The sequence below is a fragment of the Trachypithecus francoisi genome, unplaced genomic scaffold (assembly GCF_009764315.1).
Source record: "Trachypithecus francoisi isolate TF-2019V2 unplaced genomic scaffold, Tfra_2.0 Lachesis_group11, whole genome shotgun sequence".
Lineage (NCBI taxonomy): Eukaryota > Metazoa > Chordata > Mammalia > Primates > Cercopithecidae > Trachypithecus > Trachypithecus francoisi.
In genome coordinates, this window is record NW_022681456.1 from 104311146 (window position 1) to 104327738 (window position 16593).

The 16593-nt window shown below is 38.7% G+C and overlaps 2 protein-coding genes across 8 annotated transcripts in view; one reads left to right on the forward strand and one right to left on the reverse strand.

Moving 5' to 3' along the window:
- FGFR1OP2 (FGFR1 oncogene partner 2) overlaps positions 1–13170 on the reverse strand; it is a 29162-nt gene extending 15992 nt beyond the window's left edge. For 2 of the 3 annotated variants that reach the window (XM_033222611.1, XM_033222609.1), the window contains exon 1: positions 12839–13170. The gene's annotated coding sequence lies outside the window, so the exon portion shown is untranslated. The remainder of the gene's footprint in view (positions 1–12838) is intronic. The other variant, XM_033222610.1, reaches the window with a different exon arrangement.
- Positions 13171–13219: 49 nt separating this feature from the next.
- The window catches only part of INTS13 (integrator complex subunit 13), a 33129-nt gene continuing 29755 nt past the window's right edge, over positions 13220–16593 (forward strand). For 3 of the 5 annotated variants that reach the window (XM_033222607.1, XM_033222608.1, XM_033222606.1), the window contains exons 1-2: positions 13551–13744; positions 14753–14988. In XM_033222607.1, the coding sequence (XP_033078498.1) occupies positions 14764–14988 (225 nt within the window). In that variant the 5' untranslated portion in view covers positions 13551–13744; positions 14753–14763. Of the gene's footprint in view, positions 13745–14752; positions 14989–16593 lie in introns of all 5 variants that reach the window. The other 2 variants (XM_033222604.1, XM_033222605.1) reach the window with 2 other exon arrangements.

A 16593-nucleotide genomic window follows, 5' to 3' on the forward strand; every position in this document is an offset into this window, starting at 1 on the left:
TCACTCAGCACTTTGGGAGGTCGAGGAGGGCAGATCACTTGAAGTCAGGAGTTCGAGACCAGCCTGGCCAACATGGCACTGTCTCTACTAAAAATACAAAAATTACCTGGATGTGGGGGCACACGCCTATAATCCCAGCTACTCCGGAGGCTGAGGCAAGAGAATCGCTTCAACCTGGGAGGCAGAGGTTGCAATGAGCCAAAATTGCGCCACTGCACTACAGCTTGGGCAACAGAGACTCTGTCTCAATAGATAAATAAATACATACATACATACAAAAATTAGCCAGGCTTGGTGGGGGGTGCCTGTAATCCCAGCTATTTGGGAGGCTGAGGCAGGAGAATTGCTTAAACCTGGGAGGCGGAAGTTACAGCGAGCCATAGCACCACTGCACTCCAGCCTGGGCCACAGAGTGAGGAGCCATCTCAAAAAACAAAAAACAAAAAACAAAAAAAAAAAAGAAAAAAGAAAGAAATCGTATACCTTAATTCAGTAGCTAAGGTTTAGCTTCCCTGCCTCAGAGCAATTATAAACCTCAACTGAATTAATAAAAGCATCTTCAGAGGTTATACTAGGTCTTTAAACCTCATGTTATCATGCATAGTAAATCCCTGTTGCTAAAGGAAACCACCCAAAATTTCTGTCACTTGAGTAATTATGAAATATTGTTACTCTCTCTTTTTCATATTACCATCCACTGGTTTAACAGTGTTAATTCAGCAACCTTTACCTACTGCAAGGAAAATCTCATGATTGTGATTCCATAACTCAAGAAGTATTCAAGTCCAAAACAAAACTTTTGAATTTTCTAGTACCAAATCCTGACTTTACTGTTTGTTAACGGGTTTTATCTTAAAAACAAAAATCAGCAATATCAGACTTGATATGCAACAGGTACATCAGTTACTGTGATAAAATTCAATTTCTTACCAGAAGCTAGATTGATCAAGTGACTTAACTGTAGTCCACTAAGATAGAGCAACTAACTAAAAGTAAATATATACACGAATAGCTGATATGCTTTTAGAATAATTCACTTCTCTGAAATGCTGCAAAGAAGAGGTTCCTCCGATATCCTTTAAAAAACAACAAATACATTAACTACTTGATGGCTTGATGGTAGCTGCCTCATATAACTGCTATCATAAAGGTAGAAACAATATTGTAGATACCACAGAAATACCTTAAAGTTCATTACTAGAAGCGGGATGCTTTGACTAAACATCGTTACGCAAAGGCCTCATATGAAACTGTAAAATAAATCCATTAAGAAGTTCAAAGATTCCATGACAGATACACAAAATTTGGCCTGTCAAGTTTCAAAAGAACCATATGACCATCAAGTTGTAAGATCCATGAAGATAAAAACTGTCACAATCAGAATGGCTACTTGATAGTACCACATAACACCTCAAACAGGGCCAGGCGTGGTGGCTCACTCCTGTAATCCCAGCACTTTGGCAGGCTGAGGCAGGTGGATCACCTGAGGTCAGGAGTTCAAGACCAGCCTGACCAATATGATGAAACCCCATCTCTACTAAAAATACAAAAATTAGCTGGTGTGGTGGCATGTGCCTGTAATCCCAGCTACTCAGGAAGCTGAGATAGGAGAATCTCTTGAACCTGGGAGGTGGAGGTTGCAGTGAGCCGAGATCGCGCCATTGCACTAGCCTGGGCAACAAGTGCAAAACTCCATCTCAAACAAAACAAAACCTCAAATAGATACTACTCTATGAAACATTTCATTTAAGTAGAAAAAAATGGCCACAATATTAAACACAGATGGGAAAACTTACCTTGCATAGCATAGGATACTAGTCAATTCATGTTTCATTTGTAAATAAATTTAATCTGGAAAAATTGTAGGCCAGGTGTGGTGGTGCATGCCTGTAATCCCAGCACTTTGGGAGACCGAGGTGGGTGGATCGCCTGAGGTCAGGAGTTTGCGACCAGCCTGACTAACATGATGAAACCCCATCTCTACTAAATACAAAAAAATTAGCAGGGTGTGGTGGCACAAGCCTGTAATCCGAGCTACTTGGGAGGCTGAGAAAGGAGAATCGCTTGTACCTGGGAGGTGGAGGTTGCAATGAGCTGAGATCACACCATTGCACTCCAGCCTGGGCAACAAGAACAAAACTCCGTCTCAAAATAAAAAAAGAAAAACTGTAATGGTGAATCAAAGACTAAAACCATTCCTAAACAACTTTCTGAACATCTCTAAGATTTTATAGAGTTGCTTCTATGGTTTAGAAATATTTATTATTATTTTTTAAATTTTAATTATTTTTAGAGATGAGGTCTTGCTGTCACCCACGCTGGAACTCCTGGACTCCAAAGACCCTCCACTTCAGTCTCCTGAGCAGCTGAGACTATAGGTGCATGCCACCATGCTGGGCAATATTGTTAAATATACTAGTATGTTTATGTTATGAATCCCTTAGAAGAATCCCCTATTGAAAAGACACAGTATTCACACACTAAAATACTATATTTTGTGTATTCTCCCAAGGGCATTCTAACTTGTCATCCAATAATATAAAAACATATTTAACTGCAATAGTTGAAACTTATACATTTCGACGATATAACACTTTGCTTCTTTCTAAGAAACCTTGTCTTCATCGTTCCCAGTCCTCAGGAAACCCCACATAGGAGTTTCCAACAAGATCTAAGTCCAGACACATTGTCATCACATTTCTGAAAACTAAAGACAAAGAAACAATCTGGAAAGCAGCCACAGAAAAATGATACATTACTCATACAGAACAATTTGAGTAACTGTAGGTTTCCCATCAGAAATGAAGGCCAGTAAAAAGTAGAACAACACTTTCAAAATGCTGAAAGAACAGACCTATCAACCCAAAACTCTATATCCAGCAAAAATGTTTCATATATGAAGGTAAAATAAAAATCACTCTCAGCTGAAGAGAAAGAAGAATTTATTTCCAGTAGACTTATTATAAAGAATAATCTTCAGTTAGAAGCAAAGCGTTGTCAGAAGGAAACTTAGAACATCAAGAACAAAGGGAGACCAACAGAAATTATAAATATCTGGGTAAATATTTTCCTCTTAGTTCTTTTAAACATCTAATGTTTAAAAACAAGAATTATAATATTTATCTAATGAGATTTTTAATTTATGCAGGGAAATATATAACTACAACAAAAAGGGAGGAGCCTAAAAAGGCTTTTATAGTGATCAGATTTCTACATTTCACTTGAAGTTGTAAAAATAACAATTTTATGTAGACTTAAAAATTTACATACATTGTAATTCCTAAGAAATCCCTAAAATAACTGTACAGAGATAATAGTCAAAACTACAATAGGTTAATTGAAATGAATTTAAAAGTGTTCAATAACCCAAAAGACAGAGAAAAGGTAAAACAAAGGAATATCAAAGGAACAAAAAGAAAACAAATGGTAAGATGGCAGAACTAAATCCAAACATGCTAATAATTTCACTAAATATAAATGTCCTCAACACATGGATTAAGATAGATGATCAGAATTTTAAAAGAGGACCCAACTATGCATTATTTATATGAAATTCACTTTAAACATGATATGGGTAGGTTAAAAGTAAAAGGACAGGCTGGGCGTAGTGGCTCACACTTTGAGAGGCTGAGATCGGAGGATCGCCTGAGCCCAGGAATTCAAGACCAGCCTGGGCAACATGGCAAAACCATGTCTCTACAAAAAATTTAAAAATCAGCTGAGTTTGGTGGCACATGCCTGTAGTCTCAGCTACTTGGAACGGTGAGGGTGCATTCAACCCTGGCTGTGCCACTGCATTCCTGCCTGGGTGACACAGTGAGACCTTGTCTCCAAAAAAAAAAGTTAAAAGGATGGAAAATAGGATATATTATACTAGTCAAAAGAAAACCAGAGGGCTAACAACATGAAAACATGCTCAACATAACTAGCCATCACTGAAATGCAATTCAAAACCACAATGAGATATACCTACTAAGATGGCTATAATAGAAACGATAGAAGTACTGGCTAGGATATAAAGAACGTGAAATGGTATAGCCACTCTGGAAAAGTCTGACAGTTACTCAAAAGGTTAAACATGTGATCCAACAATTCCACTCCTAGGTACACACCAAGAAAATGAAAGTATGTCAACGCAAAAAACTGTACATGAATGTTCACAGCATTATTCAACTGATAAATGAATAAATACGATGTGTTCATACAGTGGAATATTTGGCAAAAAAAAAAAAAAAAGGTAGGGGGGAATAATGTCCTGAAACAGGCTACAACATAGATGAAAACTGAAAAAATTATGCTAAGTGAAAGAAGTCAGTCACAAAGACAATGTATGACGCCATTTATATAGTGTCCAAAAGAGGCAAATCTAGAGGCTGAAAGTAGATTAGTGGATGTCTAGGACTGGGGGAGTGGGAAAAGGTAGGAGGAATGGGAAGTGACTGTTAATGAACATATGGTTTCTTTTTGTGGGGAAAAAATGTTCTAAAATCAATTTTGTTGTGATGGTTACACAACTCTGAATATACTGAAAACCCTAAAAGTGTATACTTCAAATAGGTGAATAGTATGGTATGTGAATTATATCTCATACCATAGAGGCATTATATTTAAGAAAAGAGCTAGAGTGGCTATATAATATCAGACAAGGCCAGGCGCAGTGGCCCACGCCCATATAATCCCAGCATTTTGGGAGGCTGAGACTGGCAGATCGTGAAGCCAGGGGTTCCAGAACAGCCTGGGAAACACGGTGAAACCCCATCTCTACTAAAAATACAAAAAATTAACCGGGCATGGTGGTACACACCTGCAGTCACAGCTACCTGGGAGGTGGAGGTAGGAGGATCACCTAAGCTCAGGAGGTTGAGGCTGCAGTCAGCCATGATCATGCCACTACACTCCAGCCTGGGCAACAAAGTGAGACTTGCCTCAAAAAATAAATAAGTATCAGACAAAGTAAACTTCAGAGAAAAGAAAATTACCAGGGACAGAGGAACACTACATGATGATAAAAAGCCCAATTCACCAAGAAGACATAAGCAACCTAAATATATATACAACTATAATTAAAGAGCTTCAAAATACAAAAGCACTAACTCAAACAACTGAAGGGATATATAGGCACATCCCACCCTTACTGCTGAAAAACTAAACACTCCTTTCTCAGTAACTGGCAGACCCTGTACACAAAAATCAGCAAGAATATAGACAAAATGAACACCATCCACTAAATGGCTTGAATTGATATTTATGAAATGCTACAACCAACAACAGCAGAGTATACATTCTTTTTAAGTGCACAAGACATTCACAAGGATAGATCATATCCTGGATCACAAAACAAACCTTAACAAATTTAAAAGAACTGTAATCATACAAATTATGCTCTTTTTTGAGATGGAGTTTCACTCTTGTCACCCAGGCTGGAGTGCAATGGCACAGTCTCGGCTCACTGCAACCTCTGCCTCCTGGGTTCAAGCGGTTCTTCCACCTCAACCTCCTGAGTAGCCGGGATTACAGGCTCATGCTACCATGTCTGGCTAATTTTTGTATTTTTAGTAGAGACAGGGTTTCACCACATTGGCCAGGCTGGTCCCGAACACCTGACCTCAGGTGATCCAGTCGCCTCGGTCTCCCAAAATGCTGGGATTACAGGCGTGAGTCACTGCGCCCAGCCGGTACAAATGAAGCTCTTTGATTACAATGAAATCAAACTAAAGTAAGTAATTAAGATATAACAAGAAAATCTCCAAACATCTGAAAGTTAAACAATGTACTTCTACATAATAAGTCAAAAAGGAAGTCTCTGGAAATTAGAAGATACTTTTATCTAAATAAACATGAAAATACAAAATATCAAAAATTTTGGCATATATGTAAATTTGAAGCAAATGTATAGCATTAAATGCTTATATTAGAAAATTAGAAAGATCTCAAATCAATTATATAAGCCTCAACCTTTAGGAACTTGGAGAAGAGGAGCAAAATAAACCTAAATTAAATAGAAGGAAATAATAAAGAGTAGAAATCAATGAAATTGAAAACAGAAAAGCAACAGAGAAAACCCAATGAAATCAAAAGTCAGTTCTTTGAAAAAAATAAAAATTGAAAAACCTCCTGCAAAATTAACCAAGAAAAAAGGGAGCAGACATAAATTACTAATGGAAAGAAGGAACAGGAAAGAAGGGATATTAGGAAAGACGAGATCTCACTACAGGCCTCTAATTCATTCAAAGGATAAGTGAATACAATAATAAATTCCATACACAAGAATCGGATAATTTAAATGAAATGGACTAATTCCTCAAAAACACAAACTACATAAAGTCACATAAGATGTAACAGACAACTATGAATAGCCCTATTATAACTATTTTAAGAAACTGAATTTGTAATTAGAAATCTACAAAAAATCTCCAGACCTGGATGGATTCAAGGACAAATTTTATCACACATTTAAAGAAGAAGTAACACCAATTATTATAGAATTTCCTAAAAAAAGAATGGAAGAAAAGGAAATACTTGTACTTTTAAACTCGTAAAATGATGTATTACTGATACCAAAACCAAAGAGAATACAAGAAAACCACAGACTAATATCCTTCATTAACATAAACAAAATATCCTTAAGGAAATATTTGTAACTCAAATTCAGCAACTCATAATGAGAGTAATATACCCTGACCAATGCAAGTTTATCCCAGATTCAAGGCTGTCTCCAGTGTAATCCAACGAAGAAGAAAATCACTTAGGCATACCAATTGGAGTATTATTTTAAAATTCAGCATCCTTTCATAATAAAAATTTTCTGCAAGCTAGGACTAGAAGAGGATTTTTTTAAACTGAGAAAGGGCATTTTCAAAAAATTTATAGCAAACATCATACTTCATAATGAAAGACTGCTTTCCCAATAAAATTAGGAACAAGGGAAGGATGTCTCCAGTCACCAGTCCTGTTCAATACATTAGTGCAATAAGGCTAGGAAGGGGGAGAAAGCATACAGGTTGCAAAAGAAGAAATAAAACGGCCTCTTTTCACAGCCAACATTGATGTCTATCAATTTGGGTAGAAAATCCCAAAGAATCCAAAAAAGAACTCCTAAAACTAATATATGATTTTAGCAATGTCACAGGATACAAGCACAAGAATCAACTGTTTTTCTATATACTGGCAACAAACAAATGGAAACCAAAACTTTTTTTTTGTTAAACACACATTTACAATAGCAAAAAAAAAAAAAAAAAAAAAAAAAGAAGAAGAAGAAGAAGAAAGAAAAGGAAAACACCAAAACAAAACTGAGATTCCTGGGCATAAATTAAAACACATGCGAAATCTGTGCTGATAACTACAAAACGCTAATGAAAGAAACTAGAGAGGATCTAAATGAATGGAGAAACATACTGTGTTCAAGGACTGGAACACTCAACATAGTAGAGAAGTTTTCTTTTTCTTTTTTTTGAGACAGAGTCTTAGTCTGTCACCCAGGCTACTGGAGTGCAGTGGTGCGATCTTGGCTCACTGCAACCTCTGCCTCCCGGGTTCAAGCGATTCTCTTGCCTCAGCCTCCAGAGTAGTTGAGATCACACGCGTGCGCCACCACACCCAGCTAATTTTTGTATTTTTAGTAGAGGCACGGTTTTGCCATGTTGACCAGGGTGGACTCGAACTCCTGACCTCAAGTGATCCTCCTGCCTCAACTTTCCAAAGTGCTGGGATTACAGGCATGAGCCACCGTGCCCAGCCGAAATGTCAAGTCTTCTGCAACTGTTCTACAAACAGTGCAATTTCCAATCAAAGTCCCAGCAAGATTTTTTTTAGAGAAACTGACAAGCTAATTCTAAAATTTCTATGGAAATGCAAAGAAACCAGATAAAACAACTATGAAAACAAAAAAAGTTGAAGAAACTATTTTTCAGAGTTTTTTTCACAATACCAAAGTTTAAGACTTACTATAAAGCTACTGCAATTAAGGTGGCATAGAGCTAAGAGACAGAATAAGTTTAGAAACAAGGCCATACAAAAATGACCACCTGATATTTGAAAAAGGTGCAAAGGCAAGTCAAAGGAGAAAGATTGGCTTTTTAAAACAAATGTTGTTGGAAGAACTGGCCATCTATATGCCAAAAGTTTAATCCCAATGTAATTCTTACACTTTATACCAAAATTAACTCAAAATGGACCATAAGTCTAAATGCAAAATTAAAAACAATAACACTTCCAGGAAAAAATTAAGAGAAAATATTTGTGACCTGGGGTTAGGCAAAGGTTTTTGTAAACATGACACTAAAAGTATGATTCATAAAAGAAAAATTTGATAAACTGAACCTCATCAAAACCACAAACTTTTGTTCTGGGAAAGACACTGTTTAGAAAGTTTGAAAAGACAAGCTACAGGCTGGGAGAAAATATTTTCAAATTACTTATCCAACAAAGGACTTGTATCTAGAATACATAAAAACCTCTCAAAACAGTAAGAAAATAATCCAAATAAAAATGAATAAAAGACTTTACTAGTGAACCAAAAAGATATGGACAAATAAGAAACAAGAAAAGATGTTCAACATCATCGGCCATTAGAGAAATGCAATTAGAACCATGATGAAACCTGCCCTCTTAAAATGACGATTTATTTCTGCATCAATACCACATTGCCTCAAATGTAACAGCTGTAAAATAAACTCTTGCTAATACGTATAAGTCACTGTTTCCTTCTTTAAAATTGCTTCACCTATTCTTTGCCTTCTCTCTAACCTAATTCTATCCAAATGGATCTCTAGAGTACCCTAAAGGAAAATCAAACTGTTAGGTAATAATTTTAATTTGTTAGGTAATAATTTTAATTAATTCAAACTGTTGGTAGCTTTCTGAATCTGAGCAATAACTACTTTATACTGTCATTTGGGCAAGAGGACAAGTGTTATTCCCATTTTATCAATGAGGAAATAGACCCAGGAATTCCAAATCTAAAAAGCTGAGTGGCTCACGCCTGTAATCCCAGCACTCTGAGAGGCCAAGGCAGGCGGATCACAAGGCCAGGAGATCGAGACCAGCCTGACCAACATGAAACCCTGTCCCTACTAAAAATGCAACAATTAGCTGCGTGTGGTGGCGCACGCCTGTAATCCCAGCTACTCGGGAGGCTGAGGCAGGAGAACTGCTTGAGCCCGGGAGGTGGAGGTTGCAGTGAGCTGAGATCGCGCCACTGCACCCCAGCCTGGGCGACAGAGCGAGACTCCAACTCAAACAAACAAAAAAGCCGAATGACAGCGCCACAAAGAAAGGAAAGAGCCAAACTACTAACAAAAATAGAACTTCTAATCCCCAGTCTAGTATCCTATTATTAAGCCACACTGGATTCCCAGGGTCCTGTTTGCTTTTCACCTATATAGAAATCATTTCAACCTCATTAAGTGGAAAACAAAAAAAAGTAAATTCTCTGACCCTACCCCACAAATGGAACATCCAAGATATTTTTTAAAATTTTCAAGCCGCCATAGAAAAGAAATGGGAATGTATATGAAGATAAATTTTAAAGAATAAAAAATTTCAAATATTTTCCAGACATAACAGTCTAGCAGGCAACCATTTTAATTAGGTGTCACAGTTAATTACAAGATCAATGAATGTTTACTGACTGGCTTTTTAAAACTGCAATTAACATTCACTTTATGAAAAATACTCTCTCCTCTCCAGACTGCATAATGAAATACTATTACTGAAATGAACTACATTTAAAATTTGTTAACTATAAAAACCTACCTATTCAGGGAAAGGAACTATAAACAGCAGACAGCTCAAAGCATAATTTTTTTTAGCATTTCAGAGACACAGTGACAACAGTTTCTAAGAATTTGCATGTTCATTTCCTGTACGTGAAACCACACAAAAGTTTAAAATATTTTTTAATATGCATTTACTTTATCACCTTTTTTGAAGATCATTGTGTTTCCTCTTTTTTTGGCCAGGAAGTGGAGTGGGAGGAAGAAGACTGTTTTCCAAACTCTCTAACAAGTTTCAAATTTTAAAAAACAGACTTCATTGGGAGGCCAAGACAGGCGGATCACGAGGTCAGGAGATTGAGACCATCCTGACTAACACGGTGAAACCCCATCTCTACTAAAAGTACAAAAAATTAGCCGGGCGTGGTGGCGGGTGCCTGTAGTCCCAGCTACTTGGGAGGCTGAGGCAGGAGAATGGCGTGAACCCGGGAGGTGGAGTTGGCAGTGAGCTGAGATTGCGCCACTGCACTCCAGCCTGGGCAACAGAGCGAGACTCCATCTCAAAAAAAAAAAAAAAAAACCAGACTTCAGTAAAAAAGGAATATTCTAAACTTTTTGACCTATTTTTATAGTGCCTATCTGAACCGGCCATAATACACTTACTTACATTATTTTCTCTAGAAAGGTCCAAATTACAGGTGAATTTTTTTTTTTTTTTTTTTTTTAGCAAGTTAAAAAAATTTTTTTTTCTTTTCTGCATTAGTCACATTCTCGCCCACTTTACCACCCAAAGACTTTTGCAGTCAGACTCCTGGCAGAAGGCTCAGAACATTCTGCTGCTGATAAAAGAGAAACCACCACCCACCCAAGACAGCAATTGCCAGCTGTTTACTTTCAGATTTTGGTTAAGAAAAATTTAAGGAAATTCAAGTCATATTTTTCAAACCAACCTCAGAAAATAAATGAGAATATATATGAAATGTAAGAGAAATTTTAAAGACTAAAAAAAATTCAAGTATTTTCTAGATAATTAATAAAAGCCTAGCAACCATTTTAATTAGGCGTCACATTAATTATAAGATCAATGAATGTTTACTGATTGGAAACTTTGTTTCCCTTATCCGCCAATCCACTACTCCTACCACTACATCTACACAGAAATACTGTGGCTACTGATACACCACAGATGTGTCTTTAAACGTCACCAATCTAGTTTAAATTTTTTCATGTTCAGGTATACGTCTCTAATATTATATGAACTGACCCATATGAAAATAAAAAAACTAAAAGGTATAGTCATAGTTTTCATATAAACTTATAATCTTAAGAATGCAAGAAAGAATGCATATAAATTACATATAAAAATAAGCATTTACACAGACATATCACTGAATCTGAAAGCAAATAAAATTTTCACTGTCCTTGAAAATAGTGGAATGAATATATGTTTGGAACTGTATAAAAACACTTTCTGAAGAAAATTAATTTTTAAAATTGGAAGAAAGATTTTGGAAGTAATGACACTAGAGGATTTTTTAAAAAATTACACATTCCCTTAGAATTATGGCTGAATATAAGTTTCATATACATATGTTTAAACAGTTAAGACAATTCAAGAAGGAACCTAATATAAACCAGCTATTTCTAACCTACAGGCGAAGGAGTCAGTGGAAGAGTTGCCTGAATGCACATACTCCAAGCACTGTCTGTAGTGAATGGAAATTTCTGCTCCGTTTCTCAAATATAAAGATACTACAAAAATAAAATAAAAAATCATTTAAAAGCATAGTAGTTTTCTGTCATTATACGTAATTTCAATCAACAATTACTAAAAGTACAATTGCGTGTGTATTAGAAGTGCAGAGTTTCTCACATTCAAAACAGGTCAGGAGCCTTTAAGCCAATGTACAGAGTTCCTTCTGGCTCCAAAATTCTATGATTTTAAAGGATGAAGAACTCTTATGGTGAATTCTTTAGAACTATTCAATTCCAATAAACATACATATGTATATATAAATAATGCTTGCTACGTGTCAAGTATTAGACTTTTTCTCAGAGATGAGTAAGACCTGATTCCAGACAGACCCAGGTTCAAATTGGCAGGAGAGACACAGAAACAAATAATACAACCTAATAAATACTGCAGAAGAAATGTTTCAAATGCGTAGGGAGCACAGCGGTATCAATGTCACCTGGGGGAGTATGAGAAGACAATGATTTATGAATTGGGTTTTGATAGGCGGTAAAATAGAGGAACAGTAAATATACTAGACAGATGGTACCGCACGTAGAAAAGTACAGAGCTGTCAAAGTGCATGGCATGTTTGGGGAAATAGCCAGTATAGTCTGGTATGGTCGGATATTAAAGCAAGACTAAAAGGTAAAATGGATTGGGGCAGACTGTAAAAGATCCTGAATGATGATGTGCTTAACAATTAGGATTTGATTCTGTCAGCAATACGGTTACTAAAAAGTTTAAGGAAAGGACAGAGATAAACATGTATTTTAGAATAACTCTATGGAAGCATTACAGCAGAGAAACCAGTGGAGGGCGGGGGGCGGGAGGGCAACCGCACTAATTCTGGCGAAAAAATAATAATAATACAATGCAGTGTGAGTGGAAATGAACCAAGAATGATTCCTGGTTTTCGAGTTCGGATAGCAGGACAGATATTGGAACCGTTATCAGAGATGGGATACAGAAGAAAGGCAAGAAGAAAACCAGAAAAGAGTAATACCCCTTGGAGAGCAGTTTCAAGAAACAAGTTATCTCCATTAGACGCTGCAAACAGGTGACTGAAAGGGTCCCCCGTCCGGTGGTGAGCCCGCAGGTGGCCAAGACAGGATGAAAGTAGATACGGAAGGTGTGTCCATAGCGTTAGGGCCAAGGCTTTTCATTAAACTTTTCGCACCCCATCTCCATTATAAGGAGCACGGAGCTGGAGGGGTGCAGAGAGGAAGTCCGGTTCCCAGGAGCGAGGAACGTGCGGCGGGAAGCGGCCACGGCTAGGCGCCGGTGGTTCAAGAGGCGCAAGGCACCGGCCCGGGCGAAAGACTGCCCCAGCGAAGGACGCCTCCGACTCGCCCACCCCTGCTCCCGTCCCTGGATTTAGTCCACTTACTCTGCTCTTAGTCCCTCGCAGCCGTCAGCTGTGGCGATGGGGACTCAAAGCCTCTACTAACCGGGATCTAGACACTCAAAGGAAGAGACTCCCCGCCCCTAATCCGCCGCCTCAGCAAGCAGACGCAGAGTCGCACGGAGGCAGCGGAGGGGTGGCCGGGAAGACAGTGGCGTCCAGCTCCATCACCGGCTGGGTAGACACCTCCGCCGACCGCCTCCAACCGGCTCTCCCGGAGGACTCCAGCCTCGCGAGATTTCCTTCCTCACGTTACGATGGGGCACAACCGACCACTCTCCGCTTTGCGCGAGAAGGCGGGGCGGGGTCCTTCTATGTCCCTCCCTGTTCCTCCCCACCAGGCCTTCGCGCGGCCTCTCGCAAAGTCTCGCGAGTTTTTCCAGGGGAACCCGGCCAGGGTAGAGAGACCGAGAAGGGGACACCGGGTGGGTGGGCCCTACGCTTAGGGAGCCGTGGTTGGTACTTCGCTGTTGGGGAGGCTTTCAGGTCGCCCAGATCCTGCTTCCCAATGGGTGACTGGGAAAATTAATGGATGGAAAATCTCGAGGGGTGGAGGCTTTTTTTTTTCTCCTTGGCCCCGCCCTCTTCCTGTTCGGCGACTGGGAAGCCGGGCCCTCCGAGGGGGAAGGGAGACTTGGCGGGGCTGTCGGAGAGCGCTGTGCGCACGCGCGAGCCCGAGTGTGTGAGTGTGCACGCGCACGCGCGCTCTTGCTCTTAGGAAGCCTGGGAAGGACCGGTGTGCTAGGAGATGATCGGGGAAAGCATAGTCCCCTGTCTGTGGCACCAGACACTCCCGACTGTGCGCTGACTCTCCCCACCCAGCCAGCAGCCTTTTCCAGAGAGGCTGTGGTCCATAGCCTCTTCGTTTTCACTGCAGGACCAGGCACGAAAGTAAGCGAACCTCGATCCTGAGATCTTCCTTATCCACTCACCTTGTATTTCCACCCCCCACCCTGCAGCAAAGTGGGTCTAGAAGGTTTCTCAAAGAGAGTTTTGCGTGAAGGGGAGATGCGTCTTGAAAGCAGGAGGTGAAAATAGCTGGATCGTAAGAAATCAGTTCGTTTTGATTAACACTTTGGCTCTGCTTGCCATGTGCTTTTCGAATGTGGATTGTCTATTCAGTATAAGATTTTGTTAGCGAAGCAGGGGAGTACCATATGCTCTGTTTTAATAAGTAAAAGTTTTAAAAGTTTTAAATTTCTTCCTACACACCAGTGTGATGGTAACAACTAAGTTTTTCTGCTCTACCTTGTAAATTACTGTGATGTTTCAAAAGCTAAGGGGAGAGTGTGAAGTTGGGGTCCTCATCCTAAGGCGAAGACCTGATGTGCGGTTATCTTAGGAGATGTTTATCTTTGTTTTGGCCTTTTCTTTTGCTGTCGCTCCACTTTCCTGTTAATTCCGCACCCCTACCCCCCAGTCCCCCTTTTTCAAAAATCTTCAAACGTTTTTCTAGGAGGGAAGTCCAAAAATACTGGCTTGGGGTTTATATGTGACGAACGTCAATTAGCAAGGATCATAAAGGTGTATTTCAAGAGTATTTGTCACTTACTATGTTTCGTATATGTAACAATTACATTGTAACAAATACAATTAAATGTCGAAATGTTTCCCTCTGACAATTTTAAGTTCATTTTAAAAGCAAAACCAAAAATGTATGCACTACTAATTTTGTCTGTGTCTGGTAGAGTAACAGCCTCATATGGTGTATTGATACCGTTGCTTTCTGGTCATGACCTCATTAAACTGTCCTTTGTTGGACAGATTTCTTTGAACATATTACTCATGTTCCCTACCAAGTCTTCTTGAGGGAAAGAATCTTCTTGAGAAAATAAGAAAAAATTTAAGACATTAAATGTTATGTATGAATATTTGGCTAATATGTTTTTTCCCTTACAGGTTAAAACAAAATGAAGATTTTTTCTGAATCTCATAAAACAGTGTTTGTTGTGGATCACTGCCCTTATATGGCAGAGTCATGCAGGCAGCATGTCGAGTTTGATATGCTGGTGAAGAATAGAACCCAAGGAATCATTCCTTTGGCCCCCATATCTAAATCATTGTGGACTTGCTCAGTAGAATCTTCCATGGAATATTGTAGAATAATGTATGATATATTTCCTTTCAAAAAGCTGGTGAGTGTGAAGTACAAACAAAAATCATGATTTTGGGGATGTACTTAACTGCATAAATGAATTTTTTATATGAATTTGCTCTAGATTATGACTATGTTTATTACTTAAAATGTGGTACATAACGCTGCCCTTTGGGATTAATATATAATGGATGTTTAATTGGGGCCAGTAATAATAACAGCTAACAATTATTGAGCACTTACATGTGCCAGACATATTTCAAAGTGCTTCATATTTATTAATTTCTTTAATTCTCATAACAGTCATATTAGGTAGGAACTGTAGTTATTGAAGCAATAGTCAAAGTATGTAACGACCAGTATAGAACACAGACTGACATTGAGAGCTGTTGTCAAACTGTGCTGGCATGGAGCAGCTGAGTGTCAGTCTTGTTTGTTGCTTCCCTGTTGTAGATCCGGAAACTGAGGTAAAGAGAAGAAACTTGTCCTGAGTCACATAGTTACTTAGAGACAGAGCCAGAATTTGAACCTAAGCTGGCTGGCTGCTTGCAAGTTTAGCAAATATATACTAAACTGCTGTATTGTTTGGCCATGTTAGAAAGAAATACTTTTAAGAACGCTGAGTGGAAATGGTTTATCAATAAGAAGAGAAATGGATGATTGATAGAAATTACAGGTATTAAAAGTTTAGTCTTAGATTTCAGTATCTTAAATGTCTTATTTTGGGGAAGTCATTTGGTTAGCCACAAGTGGAAGACTTGCTTTCTGTCTTACTTGAAGCAGCCTAGGTTGGGACCTAGCCAATTCTTAGACTGAGGAAGGTAGGGCAGTAGAGTAAAGGTGAACATAGTCTGATATTATACATTCAGATATATTCCAAATTAAAATATAAGCCCTTCTTAAAATTTGTGTGCATTCTGTGTACGATAAAAATATATAATGAGAGAGAATATAACTGATGTAGAGCACAGGCTTTGGTTCAGACCTTGGCATGGTTAGCTACCAGCCGTGTGACTTTGATCATATTTCTTAATCTCTCCAAGCCTCAGTTTCCTCCCGTGTAAATGTAGCACTTACTTCCTTCATGTAAGCTTTAAAAGAGATAAATCTAAGTGAAGTGGCTTGTAAAATATGTCCCTGTCAGATAAGCCTTGGAAGAAAAGACCAATTATCAGACTTCTTGGGGGAGGAAGGAAAACTAGTATTTCATCGATATATAAGGAAAAAGATCATGTTGTCCAGAGTAAAGAAAGAAATCTAACCCTCCACCCCAAAAGGGACATGGGTCAGAATCATCATTTGATAAGTTTTCTAAAATATTCCTTGTCATTATCTTACCCGATCGCAGGTAATTTTAAATTCTCAAATTTGCATTTTACTTTAAAACCTAGCGTAAAGTCCATATACATTATTTTGGCTTTCAGTGCCCTATATGATACAGCTCCTGCCTATTTCTCTGAGTTTGTCTCCTTTCCCACTGCCTACTCTGACTTTCGCCCTTTCCAGGGTATGTGCTCAGATGCCTTTGCGTTTGTTGTTTGCTGTACCCAGGTTATCCCTGATTTACAGTGGCTGGTTTTCAATTGCCTTCAGTTGCCACTGCTATGGAGAGTCCTTCTCTGATCACCCAATCTAAAGTAGCTAA